The 19488-nt window shown below is 43.2% G+C and overlaps 1 protein-coding gene across 2 annotated transcripts in view; it reads right to left on the bottom strand.

Moving 5' to 3' along the window:
- Positions 1-19247, bottom strand: part of FERRY3 (FERRY endosomal RAB5 effector complex subunit 3) — a 120870-nt gene extending 101623 nt beyond the window's left edge. The window contains exons 1-4 of one of the 2 annotated variants that reach the window (XM_073621248.1): positions 19110-19247; positions 14162-14353; positions 11563-11708; positions 6543-6724 (exon numbers count right to left, since the gene is read on the bottom strand). In XM_073621248.1, coding sequence (XP_073477349.1) covers positions 6543-6724; positions 11563-11708; positions 14162-14339 — 506 coding nt within the window. In that variant the 5' untranslated portion in view covers positions 14340-14353; positions 19110-19247. Of the gene's footprint in view, positions 1-6542; positions 6725-11562; positions 11709-14161; positions 14354-19055 lie in introns of both variants that reach the window. The other variant, XM_073621247.1, reaches the window with a different exon arrangement.
- Between the last annotated feature and the right edge of the window lie 241 nt (positions 19248-19488).

Genomic DNA, 19488 nt, shown 5'->3' with positions numbered 1-19488 from the left:
ACCCCACTTCCAAGCAATGTTTCCTATTTCTAGTTCTGCCATCAAATACAGTATCTGTGTGCTAATTATACCATTTTTGTTTTACATAGGGGAGAAAAGACTCGGAGGACACCCCTCATCCGAGGAGACCAGAGACCCCCCACCTCTGGAAGAAGGTGAAATACCAACAACCCAAGCTGAGCAGGAGGAAGAAGAAGATGTGGTGGAGATTGGCACCACAACAGGTGAGTGTCTGCGACCACAGGCTCAGGTAAACGAGATGGATGGTGGCAGATTTTTGAGACCTGTTTTTGTTTTGTTTCTCTCTTTTTAGGTGATCGTGATGTTGTGGATCCAGAACGTTTCACATCAGAAAGTGCCCAGATCCTGATCGGGGAGATCATGGGGTATAATGTCGAACTGCAAAACATACAGCAAAAAATCAATGATGTTATTAAAAAAAATAATAACATCATTGATGTTTTGGGGCGAATTTAAAACCCCACAAAATCACCTTTTTGGATTGTGGTCCAATCTTTTAACTTTTTTTGCAATGTTTAGAAAAGCCAAATTTGGAGGATGCACACAGTGTGCCAACATGTGCTATCTGCCATCACGGGAGATCAATGGACGCATTTTGGGGGTGCAACCCCTTCCTCAATTATAAAGTAGCGTTGAGGAAGGGCTTGCTCCCCCAAAACACGTCCCTTGATCCCCCCTGATGGCAGCTAGCACATGTTGACATTCGTAAATTGGTGTGCATCTTCCAAATTTGGCTTTTCCAGGGGTGATTTCCCCCCATCTGAACGCTATATCAAACCCAGTTCCTAAATGCTGATGTCTGATATAGCCTTCAGGTTTTACCTAATGTGAACTTTGTAAGTTCAAGTTTTTTGGCTTTCTTGTTGGTTTTACACAGGCCTGTTTTATCTGAAATGGACATTTCAATTTTTGAGAATGCTACTGCAAAAATTGTTATACAACAAACATGTTAGTTTGTTTTAAAAACCTTTGGTAAATGCACATGTGATTGTGCAGGTATAAAAAAGTTGCTTACTCAAGAATGTGTGGATTATTGTCTCAACACTACAATACAACACTTTTGGGATGATGTAATTGCTGTTTTCTGCAAAAATGGGTGTTATTTCCTAAGGGCAAATCCTCTTGGCACTACAAGTGCAGTTTCAGTGCAGTTGCAAGTGCACTTTTAGTGAAATGTGTTTTTGCATTTAGGAAATAACAGCCAACAGTGCTTTGTATAAGGTTACACAATCACGACATTTTCTGGACTCAACACATTTCTGTCAGGGTCAGCTAAAACAAACACAAGCAGTAAATGTCCACCAATAATTTCTTTTTTTTTTTATTATTATAAAAAAAAAAAAAAAGGCTTCACAGATTTGCTGGCATATTGATAGCCCCCCTACCCGCAAAGAACTCCAGGTAGCGTAACCGGACATCACGGGCACTCAGGGAGGGCAAGCCAGGATGGCCACTTTCAAGTGCCGTCAGTGTGGTTTGATGTAGGATTCCGGCCTCAGGCCCAACTGAGCCAGCATAGTTGACCGAATGTTTCCTTAAAAAGTTATGGAGAACACAGCACGCCAGTATAATATGGTTCAGTTTATACTCCGCCATATGGATGGGTGTCAGAAATAGTCGGAACCGGCTGGCCAGGATTCCAAATGTGTTCTCCACCACTCTTCGGGCTCTGGCCAGCCGGTAATTAAAAACCCTCTGTTCCGGGGTGAGGGTCCTCATTGGGAATGGCCGCATCAGGTGGTCCCCCAGCGCAAACGCTTCATCAGCAACGAACACAAATGGGAGTCCTTCCACATTGTCCTCTGGAGCTGGCAAGTCCAAGCTGCCATTCTGGAGACGCCTGTAGAACTCCGTCTGGGCGATGACTCCACCATCGGACATCCGGCCATTCTTCCCCACGTCCACATACAAGAAGTCGTAATTAGCCGACACCACCGCCAACATCACTATACTATTAAACCCCTTGTAATTATAATAGTACGACCCTGAGTTGGGTGGTGGGACGATGTGGACGTGTTACCCATCAATTGCCCCTCGGCAGTTAGGAAAGTCCCACCGCTCGGCAAAGTGGGAGGCCACAGTCTGCCATTCCTGTGGCGTGGAAGGAAACTGTTGATGAAAAAACAATAAACATTACTATTTTTACTCTGAAACATGGCAAGCAGATTATACACATACATTATGGGGCAACCTCCAGATAGCATTTACTAAGGGGAATTTAACAACGCCAAAGTATAAAGGTACACCTATCATATTCCCCCCCCCCCCCCCCCACCCTCTCATGGGCCATTTCTAACATTATAGGGGGTGTGTGTAAATCTTGGACAGGTAACCCTCTTCACTTCATTGAGAGCTGAATGCCTAAATAATGGGTATTACTTTGAACAGCCCCTCCTTAGTTACACTATTGGCAGACCACTGGACAGGTAAGAAGTGTCTGAATACAAAGATATAAATACACACTGTACACATTTGAGGACATTTGGACATTCTGCTATTACCTATCAAGATAATAATAGGATACAAAAACTTTAAACAATACCATTGGAAAGTATACAGGCAGGCCCTTGCACTACATGCTTTGGGGAATTCATCCATACATCTGAGCACTAAAGAGATGGGTATAGTGTGTATGGGTTTGGCAAAGTCAGCAGATAGATGATTGAGGATAGATAGAGAATTGGGATCAGCTGACTTAGCAGTTGGGGGAGGGAGGGTTACTAAAAATTATTTGGGGACACCACAAAAAAAAGCCTCTGGCACTTTAAATAAAAAATAACATTTCCAAACATTTTAGGGGGTGTTTGGGGTAAAGCACTACTATGGAGCAGAAAAAATACATTGTTAAGAGACTACATGAGGTGAATATAGGGCAGGAGACACCATGCTGGGGAGGTTAGTGAAGGGCAAATATGTATGAAGGACCTAAAATAATAATTACATAAAAATCCAGCATGCATGAGGACAAAGGGGACATTCACAGCATATTACAATCATGGTAATTAGGGAATGAGGAAAGAAATACAAGATATTAGCAAACATTCAATACCATAAAATGTGATATAAAAAGGATAAAAATCTTACCTTCATATACTCCTTCTGCAGGACCTGGATGATAGCAGAACAGATCTCTGGGGTAATGATACCCAGAGCCTGGGGGGAGATGCCCGTCGAGAACTTCAAGTCCTGCAGACTTCTCCCTGTGGCCAAATACCGCAGGGTAGCGACCAACCTCTGCTCCGGAGTGATGGTTTGCCTCATGCAGGTATCCTGCCTGCTAATATAAGGGGTCAGCGAAGCCAACAGACGATGAAACACGGGGTCCGTCATCCTGAGAAAGTTCCTGAAATCATCAGGATTATTCTCACGGATCTCACGGAGCAAAGGCATATGAGAGAACTGGTCACGCTGAAGCAACCAATTCTTGGTCCATGAACTCTTCCCCACCCTGTTCATGGACTGGACTTGTGTCAAGGTCAGGACCCCAACACCAAGCCCCCGCACAGCACGAACTCTACGAGGAGTACGTATACGCAACATGGCTAGAAAACGGTCGGCTGCTCAGAACGAAGTAACAGAACGCACTGAAGAACAGCAAGGCCTGTGAAGAGCGACCTGAAAAACAGTAACGAACGAACAAGAATTCAATGACTACCTAAAATCACGCGGAACTTGCTGCACGCACTGAAGAGCAGATACAAACCCACAAGTACAAACTGAACGGCAGAAAACGATCTGAAAGCCACGAGTCTGAAAAAGCGCGAATCGTCTCTCACCAAACTTTTACTAACACGAGATTAGCAAAAGGAGCCCAAAGAGTGCCGCGCTTGGTTCTGAACCGGCCTTTTCTAGTCTCGTCGTACTTGGTGTACGTGACCGCGTGGTTGGCGATCGGAAATTCCGACAACTTCGTGCGAGCGTGTGTAGACAAAAAAAGTTTGAGCCAACATCCGTCAGAAAAAATCCTAGGATTTTGCTGTCGGAATGTCCGAACAAAGTCCGACCGTGTGTACGCCCTATAACAGGTCTTCAGCCCTGACAGACAGGGTTGTTCTGTGTAGCAGAGCTGTGTAAATAAGAAAACTGGATGAACAAAAATATAAATCCTTTAATGGGTAAAACAGCTCATTATCTGTATATTCTGTTTTTTTAGAATGCAATTTAAAAACTCCTTTACTGCTTTTAAAAAAGTAAACATTTAAATGTCCAGAACCTGGCTGCAGTCACACCCTAATTAATGAAAAAATGTTTAGTATCCTAATTATGGGCGTTATCATACCAAAAAGTGCTCAGACTCAAGTCTACATCGTGCCAGAGAGAGGGTGTTTTTCTCATGACTTGGATCAGTACAGTGGGGAAAATAATTATTTGATTCCCTGCAGATTTTGTAAGCTTGCCCACTTACAAAGAAATGAAGGATCTATAATTGTAATCATAGATGTATTTTAAACGATAGGAGACAAAAAAAAAAAAAAAAAAAAAAAACACAAAACACACAAGATATAAATGTTATAAATTGAGTTGAAGTTCAGTGAGTAAAATAAGTATTTAATCCCCAAGCAAAACATAACTAAGTAATTGGTGGAAAAACCCTCATTGGCAAGCACAGAGGTAAGACGTTTCTTGTAGTTGGTTACCAGGTTTGCATACATCTCAGGAGGAATTTTGGTCCGCTCTTCTTTACAGATCTTCTCTAAATCCTTAAGGTTTCTTGGCTGTCGCTTGGCAACTCTAATGCCGCGTACACACGGTCGGACTTTTCGTCTACAAAAGTCCGACAGCCTGTCCGACAGACTTCCTGCGGACTTTCGGCGGACTTGCAGCAGACTTTCTAACGAACGGACTTGCCTACACACGACCACACAAAAGTCCGACGGATTCGTACGTGATGACGTACACCGGACTAAAATAAGGAAGTTCATAGCCAGTAGCCAATAGCTGCCCTAGCATGGGTTTTTGTCCGTCGGACTAGCACACAGACGAGCGGATTTCGGGGTCCGTCGTAGTTACGACGTAAAGATTTGAAGCATGTTTCAAATCTAAAGTCCGTCGGATTTGAGGCTGAAAAAGTCTGCTGAAAGTCCGGAGAAGCCCACACACGATCGGATTACCAGCCAGCTTTAGTCCGTCGGCGTCCGTTGGACTTTTGTAGACGAAAAGTCCGACCGTGTGTACGCGGCATAAGTTTCAGCTCCCTCCATACATTTTCTAAAGGATTAAGGTCTGGAGACTGGCTAGGACACGCCATGACCTTAATGTGCTTCTTCTTGAGCCACTCCCTTGTTGTTTGGGCGATATGTTTCCGGTCATCATTGTCATGCTGGAAGACCCATCCGTGACCCATCTTGAGTGTTCTGGCTGAGGGAAGAAGGTTCTCATCCAAAATTTTACAATACATGGCTCTGTCCATTGTGCCCTCAATGCGGCAAAGTCAGCCTGTACCTTTAGCAGAGACACAGCCCCAAAGCATCATGTTTTCACCCCCATGCTTGACTGTAGGAATGGTGTTCTTAGGGTCATAGTCAGCATTTTTCTTCCTTCAAACGCGGCAAGTTGAGTTAATGCCAAAGAGCTCAATTTTGGTCTTAACTGATCACAGTACTTTCTCCCAAGCCTTCTCTGAATCATTTAGATGTTCACTGGCAAATTTCAGATGGTTCATGTGCCTTCTTGAGGTGGGGGGACCTTGTGGGCACTACAGGATTTCAATCCATGGTGGAGCATTGGGTTACCAATGGATTGTTTGGTGACTCTGGTCCCAAATGTCTTAAAATCAATCATTCACAAGCTCCTCCTGTGTAGTCCTGGGCTGATCCCTCACTTTTCTCATGATCATTCTTACTCCATGAGGCAAAATCTTGCAGGGAGCTCCAGACCGAGGGCGACTGATGGTCATTTTGTATTTCTTCCATTTGCAAATAATCACTCCTACAGTTGTCTCCTTCTCACGAAGCTTCTTGCTGATGGTCTTGTAGCACATTCCAGCTTTGAGCGGCTCTACAATCTTGTCCCTGATGTCCTTTGACAGCTTTTTGGTCTTGCTCATGATGGTGGGTTTAAATGAAAGAAAGATTTTGTGGACAGGTGTCTTTTATACACATAACGAGTGGTCGTAAGGAGCACCTTCTTAAATTGACAGGACTAAGCTGTGTACCATACGAGCACATACTGTAGCCAGTCAGTGGGAGCCAGAATTATTGTTGGTTGGTAGGGGATCAAATACTTATTTTACTCACTGAACTGCAACTCAATTTATAACATTTGTATCATGTATTTTTTTCTGGATTTTTGGTTGATATTCCCCCTTTATCATTTAAAATACACTTATAATAAAAATGATAGATCCTTCATTTCTTTGTAAGTGGGCAAACGTACAAAATCTGCAGGGAATTAAATAATACATTTTCCCAAATGTATATTTTATAATCATAAGCAAAAAAAAGGAAAAAAACATATTACTGATTTGGGAATCTGATAAGCCAATACAGTAACATTGGTTGAGACTTTAAAAATAAAAGTACCGTTCTCGTAGTTTCTTCAGCTCCACATCTCTTTCCCCAAGCAGCTCAGAAATGCTGACAAAGTAATTGTGCTCCAGGTTGAGCAGAGTCTCTGAAGCTGGGGAATGGATGAGATCATGATAAATATCAGCAAAGTCTTCATCCCAGTTAGGCTCCTCCGGACGGGAATGTTCCAGTGTTGTCTACAGCAGGGGAAGGGAGAGACATTTTTCAACTCATGATATGCACTGTATAGTCAAAATCTTTGTAGACACCCAACTATCAAACCTACCTACATGACCAAAAGTATGATGGGCTCCGCTGCAAATGATTGACTGATAATACTACAGCATACAAAGACATTTTACATAGTTGAGCACTTCTAACCTTGTGGTAACATTTTAGGAAAGGTTTTTTGTTCCAGCATGACTGTGCTCCTGTGCAGTCATCTCCATAAAGACAAAGGGGTTGATTTACTAAAGGCAAATAGACTGCACTTTTGCAAGTGCAGTTACACTCTGCAAGTGCAGTTGCTCCAGAGCTTAGTAAATGAGGTAAACCTTTACTTAAAAAAAAAGAAAAAAAACCCAATCACATGCAAGGAAAATAAAACAGCATTTATGCTTGCACATGATTGGATGATGGAAGTCAGCAGAGCCCTCTCGCATTTACTAAGCTCTGGAGCAACTGCACTTGCAGAGTGCAAACGCAATTGCAAAAGTGCACAGTCTATTTGCCTTTAGTAAATCAACCCCAAACCCAAATCCCAAAGTTTCACGAGTTTGGTGTGAACAAATTGGAGTGACCTGCACAGAACTCCTTTGGGATGAATTGGAACGCTGACTTTTCATCCAACACAGTAACTGATGGCAGGGGGACCGACTTCTGGGGAGTCTTGAGGTCACTTCAGGCTCTCAGCAGGAACTGCGTCAAATGTATGCGGGAACATCTTGCCATCATTCTGCTTATGCTTGGTAAGGCATGGGGGACCAGAGGCAGAGGCGGGATTCTCCTCCTGCCTCTTTAGAAGGCATGCCGCCCTTAGCACATGTGCCGCAGGCACCATTACTGATGGACCAGACATGTTTTGATAACACGCCAGGAAGCCAGTTTTGATATGTTTGACCACAGCTTAAAAGTGGAGCTTACGTTTTCTTTTTGGGGAGCAATATGCTCTGTTTGGGGGATTATTATTTTAGGCATATTTAAACATTTTTGACACATAACATAACATGTTTGATAGGGGTTTCCCTGTTTATTACTAAAGAAAATGAATAAGCCATTGTGCTGACTAGAACCCATCATTTAACAGGACCAGGAGAGTGGTAGGAAACACCAGGTGAAGTGGATGCAGCTCCTCGCAGATTAGGTCTTGAGATCTTAATGCACATAAAAAACAAAACACAAGAGGGCGCCACCCTCTAGGCGTAACGATTTTAAAAAGTATAAATGACAATAAAAATGTACTCGTTAAAAGTGGATCAAGGCTTGTCAAAAACCAATATAGGACTATGGTTTGATAAAGGGGCCCTCCTGTCTGCCCTGAAACATGTAGCCACATCCCCTCCACTTCCTGCCATCATCACCCAGCCGAGAGAGGTGCTGTTTGGAGCTGCAGCCATCTTGCTACTTCTGGAAGCTGCTGTTGCTTTTGTTCCAGCCTGAAGCCTGACCGCTTCATTTGACAAGCCTTGATCCACTTTTAACGAGTGAGTGCATTTTTGTCTTTTTTATACTTTTTTTTTTTTTAATATAAAAAGACAATAAAAATGCACTCACTCCATTTTATGCTGAATAAACAAAATTATTAATGTACCTTAAAATAGAAAACTATCTTTAGATAGATTTTTACTCCAAAAGCATTTTATTAAAATAAATTTGATAAAAAAAAAAAAAAAAAATCAAATCGATTTATATCCACCCTGGTTGGAGCTCATATTTTGAAGGTAGGTTGGGGATGGGTCCCGTTATCCCTATTTCAGCCTCTGGTCCCCCTTAGCGTTTGACTCCAATTTCCACTGAGGTCGACATGATGTGTGGTAGACTTTATTAAAAAAAAATGTTTTTAATAGAATTCATTGATTTGTTGTTTACATTTTTTTTCTTCTTCACCCTTTGACTTTCCCTCTTCCTTTGGGGTTTATGATGTCTTGTCATTTTGATTAAATGTATATGAATTTTTTGATTAAAGATGGACTATGTCATGTGTTTTTTGTTAGGTACCACGTGATACATTGGAGACAAGGATTTGTATCCTGAGGAAGCAAAAACATGTCGATCTACTTGTCTTCCTGTATATAATGAAAGATTTATGTACCCCATGTATTAGATCTGAGGGTAGTTGATGTGTTGTGATTTTTATAGTGGTTTTTAATGTATGAATAAAGTTGCATTGGCTTTTATTTTTGATTTCTGAGATTTGTTATTGTGGCACATATAAATCCCCCTGGCCAACATTCCTCCTCCGTGGTCTGCTGGGACTTTTTCATCAAATAATGAGTGCTAGGAAAATTATGGTCTTCAGAATGGGCAGCCACCTCACTGATCATACTACTTTCAGACATTGCTCTGTTTACAGCCTGCTACACACAGACTTTTTTTTCTGTTTAATTCATTCTGGTAAAAACTTTAATCAAATGATTAAATTATTTTTTTTTTTAATCACTTATGCTGATGTACAGTTTTAAAGCTATACTCCGGGAATTACAAAAACAGAACTACCCTTGCACTGCAGGAGTTAATTGCTTGTTAAAGCATAACTTTGCCTTCCCTAGCAACTTTATATCAATTTTTCTACTGTCTGCCTCCAGAATTGCATTTTTTGGGATCTCTCTCACCACATTTCCTTATTTCTGGCCCAGGCCAGAATGACATCTACTGTACCAATGGCCTCCTGAAATGCCCACAACACGAGTCCCGGAAGACTGAAGGGTACTTTGCAATGCATGTGCTGCATCATCAACGAGCCGGCAGTCTATCCACGTTTTTTGCAGTTGTACTGGGTTGTGGGCAATCCCATGCTGCTTCCACAGTTATTGGCCCTGCTTGTGCTTGATGACTTCATTGTGCAAACGCCGGCCAGAGCACCTTACAGAAGAGACTTAAGGGGACCAGTCACACAGATGGATGAAGCCAGCCACAGCAAGGAATGAGTATTAGGTCTGATTCACATGCATTTCCCCTGAACGCTATATTGTGCAATTTGATGGAACCACATCAAAGATGCAGCTAGCACAATTTTGTGCACAAAGCTGCACAGGTGTGAAGGGGCCTTACAGTCTGTTCCTGATCCCCTAACGTTAAAGCGGGGTTCCACTCAAATTTTTAACTTAATCTTACCCCCTTCAGTTAATTGCATAGATGTTCAAATGCCACACCAACATTTTTTTTTATCACAGTAATTATCTTTATATTGTACTTTATTGTGGCACTTCCTGTCTCTCCTCCCATGGGAGTAGGCGTGTTTATTGCCTTTCCCCGGCGCCGCACTGTCTCCTGGGAGCTTAGTGTCAGGCTTCCCAAGATTCAGTGCGGGAAACAATGATCATGCTTGTGAACAAGCTGTGAATGAACAGCATTCATCGCATCCAGGAAATCAATGCTTGTGGGCTTCACATGCCCACAAGCAAGATGGAAACAGCCAGCATCACATTTTTAAAGTTATTCTTCAGTATGAAAACAGACAGAGGCGGAAATATTACACCCAAACTGTGAGTATTATTTTGGGATTAGAAAAGTGTCTCAATGACCTAAAATAAATAAATAAATAAATAAATTGAAAAAAAAAAAAAAAACGGGATTGGTCGCCGGACTCCCGCTTTAACAAACATGTAACCCTTGCAGTCATTTTTTGAGTTGGGCCTAAATTACACTAGACTTTGTCTTGAAGGGGCATGAGGGACTGATATTCTAGCAGAGCTAGTCAGTCCACAGCTCTGCCTGAACAGCGATCCCCCCCTATTGTCCAAGACATCCTGGTCACATGACCAGGCATTGGAGGGGTGCTAAACGCAGGTTTTGACAGCATGGAGGTAAACCTTTCAAATATACAATCAAAATTGAATTACATTTTATAGTTACAATATACAGGTATCATTGTAATATAGATCTATTTCGCCACCTAGTGGCCCTAACTGGCACTTTTGTTTGATCTTTTTTTATGACAATACTGTGTAGGATATATTGATCTGGGTGGATTCTAAGCACCTCTAACTCTGCAAAATGTTTCTGATCAAAAATAGAATGCTTTAATAGAATGTGGAATCAAACACATTATATGGAAAAAATAGACACCCCTTCAAATTAATGATTTCAGGTGTTTCAAGTGAAGAGTACTGTTAATACTAAAACATACAAAGACATTATAGTCAATTGTGCACTTCCAACCTTGTAGCAACAGTTTGGGGAAGGCACCTTTCTGTTCCAACACGACTATACATCTGTGAACAAAACCAGCACCATAATGACATAATTTTATGGGTGTGGGGTAGAGGAACTCAAGTGGCCTGTGACAGAGTCTTAACATCACCGATTGGCCATGTTTGCTTATTCGACATCAGTACCTGACCTCACAAATTTTCTTTTGCCTGAATGGACAAAACAATCCCATAGACACACTCCAAAATCTTGTAGAAAGGGTTCCCAGAAGACTGGAGGCTGTCATGGTTGTAAAGCGAGGCCAATTCCATGTCCATGGTTTTGGAATGGGATGTCCAACAAGCTCATATAAGGTCTGATTATCTGGTGTCCACAAACATTTGGCCATATAGTGTAGACCAAACCAAAATGCATTTATCCATCTGATTTTCCATATCAATAATTATTTTTCAAACTACATCATGGCGCCAGTATTGTGAATTATGTCAATGGCACCTCTATCTTCTCAGGAGTGTCCTGAAATGGTTGACTGTGTTATGTCTAGAAAACCAGCTTACTATACAAAAAACAAAAGCAAAAATAAAAAACCCCCAGCTATGAAAGCTATGCAAGACCGGCAACTATTCTCGCCTTTGTGCTATATACAGCCTCTGCTCTCTCTCACCTCTGTATAGGATTTCATCCAGGCATTGGCCAATGTCCCAGCATCCACCTCACCTGACCTCACAGCCTCCAGGGCCTGCTCTGCTTCTCGGTCAAAGTCTTTAATGGTTTCCTCTTCCACAAATTGACAGAGGGATTTTTTTAGATCTGTCATTAGAGAAAGAAAAGCACTTGAGTTTCTCAGAGGTGTTAATTTGAGAAAGATTCTTTATCCAGGAGTGAAAGGCAGCAGTTGCGCGGGTTATGAAAACCTTATGAAGTAAACATGAGCACAGTTTTAGTTCAGTCAACCTTCCTATCCAGCCCCAGTATTTAACTAAAAATAAATTTTACTAAACTAAAGCTTTGGGCTTCAGTCACACGGCAGTAAAAAAAAAAAAAAAATGCATTTGCAAGCAAATTTATAGATCTGAATATAGTTTAGCATTGTTTTTAGTAGAGACAATCCCATAGGTGCGTAAACATGCATTACTGAATGTACCGTACCACAGAACCCATAAATCTGCATCCAAGGCACTAGTTTACACATACACCATTTTTAAAAAAAAAAAAAAAGAAGGGGAAGAAGAACCGGACAATTTTTTTTTTTTTTACACATTAAAAAAAACAGATCAATTTATACAGGAACATTTGTTCATTGCCTAATGATCAGTAACATTTTTACAGCTATGTTATGCCCATGCGAAGGTAATGCCATTTCTTTTAGTTTTAGAGGAAGGGATGATTACAACCCGTGACAGATTTTCTTTTTTTCTTTCTTTTGCTATCAGTGTCTTATTGGAGTGACTTCCCTTCAGTTCCTGTTCCAGAAACACAACAGGAGAGGGCATCTCTCTAAAGTGAAGGGAGACCTTGAGTATCATTGAATGTAGGGTGATTCTTGTGAGGACCTATCCATTTGCCTCTCATCATATCTATGGACTGGTAAGCTGCAATATATTACATTTTTGTTTCAGATATACCTTAAAGCTGAACTCCAGCCTTATCTTCAGTCTTGCACAGGCTTCTCTGCTGTACTGAAATTGTGTCATGGATATGCAGTAATGTTTGTCTGTCAGCTTACCTCTCCATGTGTTCAGCTTAAGAGGCCAACCACTCTCACCTGGCTGCTTAAGTAATCTCTCCTCAAAGCATGGTCCACCCCAGCCCTCATCAGGGAACTCTATATTAACCTGTGCACTGCAAGCCAGCTCTGCTGATCAATATTGTGCGTTTGGCTTTCGCGTGCGACTTTGTGTGTCTTCTACGTCTGATTCCAGTTACCGATCTTGGCTTATTATTGACTATCCTTACCTGCTTGTTACCCTGACCTTTGGCTATCTCCTGACTATCCTTTGTTGTCGCAGTCTTCTGCTTCCTCTCTACCTCCCTGTAGTCTACCGTGAGCGTGAGCTGGGAGGTCCTAGGGGTCACAACCTGGAGCCAGACTGCAGATAATTCCATCCCCACCACTAGGCGTTTCTGGTGAACACGCACTGGCTCTTAGATTCCACACCCAGGGAAATCTCATATTCTAGCTCCCAGTGTCATCCGTGTTCGTACTACAGAGTACCTGCTCTCCTGTATCACCTGGAGCTCCATCCGCAGCAGTCAGCTGTAGGTTCCATTACCTTGTGGTGCACTCCAGCCCCTAACGGGGTGCATCAAATTGCTTACACTGCAGTCAGATAGGGGACGTCCAGAATCATTCAGTTATTTCCTCCCAAGCCTAACTATTCCTGGCCCACCCCTTTCATTCACTGGATTTCACTTCTTTCAATGATGGAGGCTCAGTATCACATTTGTGTGTTAGCTAGGGCCGTGTGCCTGCAAAATGAAGTCTGCCTGGGAACATACTCCGTCAGACTGACATCCACCTACTCCTCCTAAGTGCCAGGGGCTGAGGACTACTCAGTGGAGTACTGTGGTAGGGTGCTGTGATGTTTTCAGAAAGCTCTGTACAGCATCCTGCTAACCATAATCTGCCTGCATTGAAAGGATAAGAACAGAGATCCAATGATGACATCACTAAAGCCAGCCATAGATGGATTGAATCCCTGCTGAATCGAACAAGATTTGATCTATGTATAGGCAGGCTGGGTGTACTGAAGTCGATCAACTGGTCAACTTCAGTATAATCAGCCTGTCTGACTTATTGCATACGATTACTGCCAGCGGTTATAGCCACCAGCAGTAATCATTGTGTTCTGCGGGAAGGGAAGGCACCCCATAGGCAAAATACAATAGCATGGCGGGAGGGATTCCCCAACAGCACTGAACGGGTTGATGAAGGAATCAAGTGATTTTCTTTCCTGCAATCTATGGCTTGCTTAGGTTTAAAATAAGGTATGCCATGAAAACTAAAAGGTTTAGAAAATGTACAACACAGATAGAAAAAAAAAAAAAAAAAAAAAAAAACACAAAAATGGAGGATCTTTCACACCTTTCTTTCTATCCAGTAGCACCCCCCTCTACCCCGCAGCAGAGACGGCTCAGCTCCTGATCTCTGCACGACAGACTGTAAAATCTGCCCCCTGTCTGTACTTGACCAATGAAAGTGAAGAACAATCCTGCACAGACCGGCGTTAAGCATGCCTCCGCAACACTGACTACATACATACCTTGGTCAATAAAACAGGGCAAATCATGCAGCAGCATTAATCTTCCATGTAAATGATCCAAATTTTCCTGGACCGGGAACTGGAGGGGCACAGTCAGGACGAAGCTCTGAGACCCAGCATGGAATTTGTATATAAAGTCCCTCTCTGTGTAACTAGCTTTTCCTTTTCCAGGCTTCATCCTGCATTCGTAAGCTAGAAAAGAAAAAGAGCACACGAAGCTCTAAAAAGGCTCAATATATACAAGACACACAAACACAATGAAGAAGCCATTTTTGAACAGACTAGTGAAGGATTAGAGCCCCTGTCAGGTTTTATTGCGGTCTGTGTCCCCGCTTTGGAGATTCGTCCTCGCTTTCTGTTCTAGTGACCAATGTTACTGGACATAAAGTGTTGTGCAATCCTAAATTTTACGGTTGTCACTCGACCTCCAACCACCTTATACTTTATTTACTGTGCTTCCCTGATGCTCCTTCTGTGGCTGCGACTGCAAAAAACTTGGTACTTCTAAGTGGGTGGAAGCATGTAATCACCACTCTGGTCTAGCGGAGGAGGTAATGTCACCACTCCATCGGACACCAGCAGACATCAGGAGGAAGGAGCAACAAGGGTGCATTGAAAAGGTGAGTCTAAGTTAGTGGGCAGGGCTTTAAAGGGCAGGCTCACTTTAGAATTAAAACTCTCCAGCCCCCTAACCCACTGCAAGCTAAAACCCACCTAGCCTGCCTCTTTCGACAATATAGTGTGTGATATCTATCTATATATAATTTTAGACACACACGTGTAATAAAAAGTCTACACACCCCCCTGTTAAATGTCAGGTTTCTGTGGTGTAAAAAAAATGAGACAAAGATAAATCATTTCAGAACTTTTTCCACCTTTAAAGTGGATGTAAACCCCAATTTTTTTTTTTTTTATATCATACTGTAGAGTATAAGATTTCCTATCATTTGAGCCCAGTCTTGCCACACAGAGTTAATTCATCTCTGAGCAATCCTATTTTATTGTTCAGTGAGATAAATCTTGGCAAACTGAGAAAAACTTTGTCAAATCCTCCCCCTTGCTGTGAGTGACAGGTGATTTACATATCTTGTGCACAAGTCTAAGACACAGGCATTATTTTTTAATTCCCACCCCCACTCCTTTCTTCAGCAGCTCTGCAAGGATTGGCTGTTCCACACCTCAGTATGATTTGGCATGCTGAAGTCATGTGGTTACTTTCCTGTCTTTTCAGTGGATGTTATGCCGCGTACACACGAGCGGACTTTACGGCAGACTTTTCGATGGACTTTCTGAATGAACGGACTTGCCTACACACAATCAACCAAAGTCAGACGAACTCGTACGTGATGACGTACGACTGGACTTAAATAAGGAAGTTCATAGCCAATAGCTGCCCTAACGTGGCTTTTTGTCCGTCGGACTAGCATACAGACGAGCGGACTTTTCGACCGGACTCGAGTCCGTCGGATAGATTTGAAACATGTTTCAAATCTAAGTCCGTCCAACTTTTGAAAAAAACAAAGTCCGCTGGAGCCCACACACGATCGAATTGTCTGACGAAATCCGGTACGCCGGACCAAGTCTGCCGTAAAGTCCGCTTTTATTACTGCACTCAGTTTTTTTGGGTATGAGTCTATCAGCATGGCACATCTTGACTTGGCAATATTTGCCCACTCTTCTTTGCAAAAACACTCCAAATCTGTCAGATTGTGAGGGCATCTCCTGTGCACAGCCCTCTTCAGATCACCCCACAGATTTTCATTCGGACTCAGGTCTGGGCTCTGGCTTTGTCTCATTTTTTATACATCACAGAAACCTGACATTTTAACAGGGGTGTGCAGACTTTTTAGTGTGGTGTGTGTAAAATGTTTTTAGTTCTTTTAACAGAGAATATATATATGGACAAGCAGTGCTCCGATGCTTAATCTGATACCTGGACAGTCAGGGAAGGGGGGGGGGGGGGGGGGGGGTTATAATCACCAATCTCCCTGTATACATTTCACTGTAAGCTGCTTTATTAAAATGTATACAGTACAGGAAGAAAAATATAGAAAAAAAGCTTGACAGGACCTCTTAAATATGAGATCTGGGGTCAAAAAGACCACAGACCTCATATTTACACTAAAATGCAATAAATAAAAAAAAAATAAAAAATTGTCATTTAAAAAAAAAAATGGCCCTTTAAGCGCTATGGGCGGAAGTGACGTTATGACGTCGCTTCCGCCCTGCATTGTTATGGAGACGGGTGGGGGCCATCTTCACCTCACTTGTCTCCATGCCCAGCAAGGGTGAAGATCCAATCGCCGCTGCCGACGGCTCCAGTAAGCGGGGGGGGGCCCCTTCTCCGGCTGCCGATAAAAGTTATCTTGCGAGAATCCGCCGCAGAGACCACTGTTATTGGAAACCGGACCGCTGGCCGAACAAGAGGATACCGGGGGTTATGGCAGCTAAGCTGCTGCCATAACAACGATATCCCCCTTCAAAGTAGGGAGGTATATCGGCGCGTGGCGGTCCGGAAGTGGTTAATGTCTAAACCGCTGGAAATGAAAGTGAGTACACCCCTAAGTGAAAATGTCCAAATTGGGCATGGAGTCCACGAAAGCTTCACAGGTTGCCACTGGAGTCCTCTTCCATGCCTCCATGACAACATCACCAGACTGCCAGCTCGCTCCTGACTCCAGGCAACCTGCAGCTCAGCTCGGAGAGGAGAACACACACACACACACGTCGGGAGCCCCAATCCGGAATTTTATACAGGAGTGCCGGCATGCTCCTGTCTCTGGGCAACCTGCAGCTTAGTGTTGGGCTGCCCAACAAGCCCCACCCCCTATTCTGGCCCCACACAGGGGGTACAGCCTTTGTTCCCAGAGCGCGGGAATTGCCTCACCGCGCTGTGCTCGCTGAGACAGGAGAGGTGGGAGCACAGCGACAAGCCTGCATGTGGTGAATCCACATGTAGACCGTCTGGTGCTTGGCCGGTGAGGACAGGATGGTGGTTCAGTAGGGGGGCCGTTCCCTGGCGCCCAGCACTGAGGCGGTGTGCTCTAGGTGCAGGGGGGGGGCAGGTGCAGGATGGAGGCCGCTAGACAGCAGGGATGCGGCAAGGTCTATGCTGGGGGAGGGGCCAGAGCAGGGTGTCTGACAGCCACACAGTGCTTTTTCACAAAATATGGCCTGGTCATTAACCACTTACTCCCCCCCCATAGTCAAATGACGTCCGCAGGAGGGATCTCCCATCCTAGGCGGGCGTTATATGACGTCCCCAGCTTCCCAGCCGTCTAGGGGGCGCGCGCGCCCGCTGCGTCACTCGGGAGCCGATGCGTGTACCTGGCAGCCACGATTGCCGGTAACAGAGCAGGGATGTGGATCTGTGTGTGTAAACACACAGATCCATGTCCTGTCAGGGGAGAGGAGACCGATCGTGTGTTCCCAGTACAGAGGAACACCGATCAGTCTCCTACCCTTGTGAATCCTCTCCCCCTACAGTCAGAATCACTCCCTAGGTAACATTTAACCCCTTGATCACCCCCTAGTGTTAACCCCTTCCTTGCCAGTGACATTTATACAGTAATCAGTGCATTTTGATAGCACTTTTTGCTGTATAAATGTGAATGGTCCCAAAATAGCGTCAAGTGTCCGATATGTCCGCCGCAATGTCACAGTCATGGGGGAAAAAAAAAAAAGAAAAAAAAAAAAAAAAAAAAAAATCACAGATCATCGCCATTACTAGTAAAAAAAATAAAAATGCCAAAAATCTATCCCCTATTTTGTAGACGCTATAACTTTTGCGCAAACCAATCAATATACGCTTACTGCGTTTTTTTTACCAAAAATATGTAGCAGAATACATATCGGCCTAAACTGAGGAGAAAAATTTTATTTATTTTTTTTTTTAAATTGGGATATTATAGCAAAAAGTAAAAAAAAATAGTGTTTTTTTTCAAACTTGTCACTTTTGTTTATAGCACAAGAAATCAAAACCGCAGAGGTGATCAAATACCACCAAACGAAAGCTCTATTTGTTGTGAAAAAAAAAATTATAAAAATTTCATTTGGGTACAGTGTAGCATGACCCCGGAATTGTCATTCAAAATGCGACAGCGCTGAAAAATGAAAATTGGCCTGGGCAGGAAGGGGTTGAAAATTCCCTGTATTGAATTGGTTAAGGGGAGGGGGGGGTGGTTTAAAATCTGGAGGTCAAGTGGTTAAATTTAGCAAAATCTGCATAGCATCTGTAACAGTTAGACCACTATCACACTGCCGCAACTTAAAAATCACGCGATTTCAGGGAATGCCTGTGTAAACTAGAGGTCTATGGACCATGAAAATCAGACCAAAGTAGTACAGGGACTGCTTTGAAGTCGCACATATATGAATGTTTATTATTGGAAATCAGGAAGAACACCTTGTCATGGGACTTTGCAGTCCCAAGTTGCAGGACAAGTCGCACAAGTGTGGAAGGGGCCTTAGCCCCCCGTTCACATTGACTGCGGCTTTGAAATCATGCGACTTTATCTGAAATCACACAATTCAAAGCCGAATGTCAGTGCGATTTCAGGTGTGACTTGGAATACATCTGTGCAGCTTTACACTCTATGCAAGTCGCACCAGAAATCACCAAAAGTAGTGCAGAAACTACTTTTTTAAATCGGTGTGGCACTGCAAAGTCAGCGTTGCACCAATTTGAACAGAGCAATCGCTGCGACTTGTCATACGATTTGAGCTGTCAAAAAGCATGACAAGACGCTCCAGTGTTAATGGCGTGTTGTGATTGGTTAAATAATTGAATTAGTTGTAGCACGAGTGGATATGTAGACAACAGATCTGCATCACAAGCTGACAGTTGGGGAGCACAACAGAAGGAGGTGTCCCTGCTGTGAGTGACAATGACTACCTTGCTGTGCAGGCTGATGGAGTGGATGGGAGCTGCTAGACATGAATGCCTTGCCTTGGATCCTTTGCCTGAAGCCCTTCCATCTCTAGTCTCTGGCTCTCAGCAGTTGTCAGGTCCCAATGAACTCTCTCCCCCTCTTCCTCTTCCGGGATGACTACAGCTTTGTCTCCGCCTACTGCCCCTCCCCCTTCCGATGACAGCCCTTCTTCTCGGTTGCTTGGTGTCTGCTTGGTCCTAGTGCCTGCTACTTAAGTCCTGATTCAAACCTATGCAGGCTGCAGTTTGCATATTCCAGGTGCATTTTTGCGTTTTTCAATTCACGTTTTTGATCCATTGAAGTCTATGGAACCAAAAAACAGAACAAAGTTCCTGGCTCTTTCCATAAAATGCACAGATGTGAACGTGACCCATAGGAAACTGTTAAATGGACTGT

Source organism: Aquarana catesbeiana, linkage group LG03 (assembly GCF_042186555.1).
Source record: "Aquarana catesbeiana isolate 2022-GZ linkage group LG03, ASM4218655v1, whole genome shotgun sequence".
In the NCBI taxonomy this organism is placed as follows: Eukaryota; Metazoa; Chordata; class Amphibia; order Anura; family Ranidae; genus Aquarana; species Aquarana catesbeiana.
Note: the sequence above shows the minus strand (reverse complement) of the source record. Positions and strands in the feature narration are given on the sequence as shown.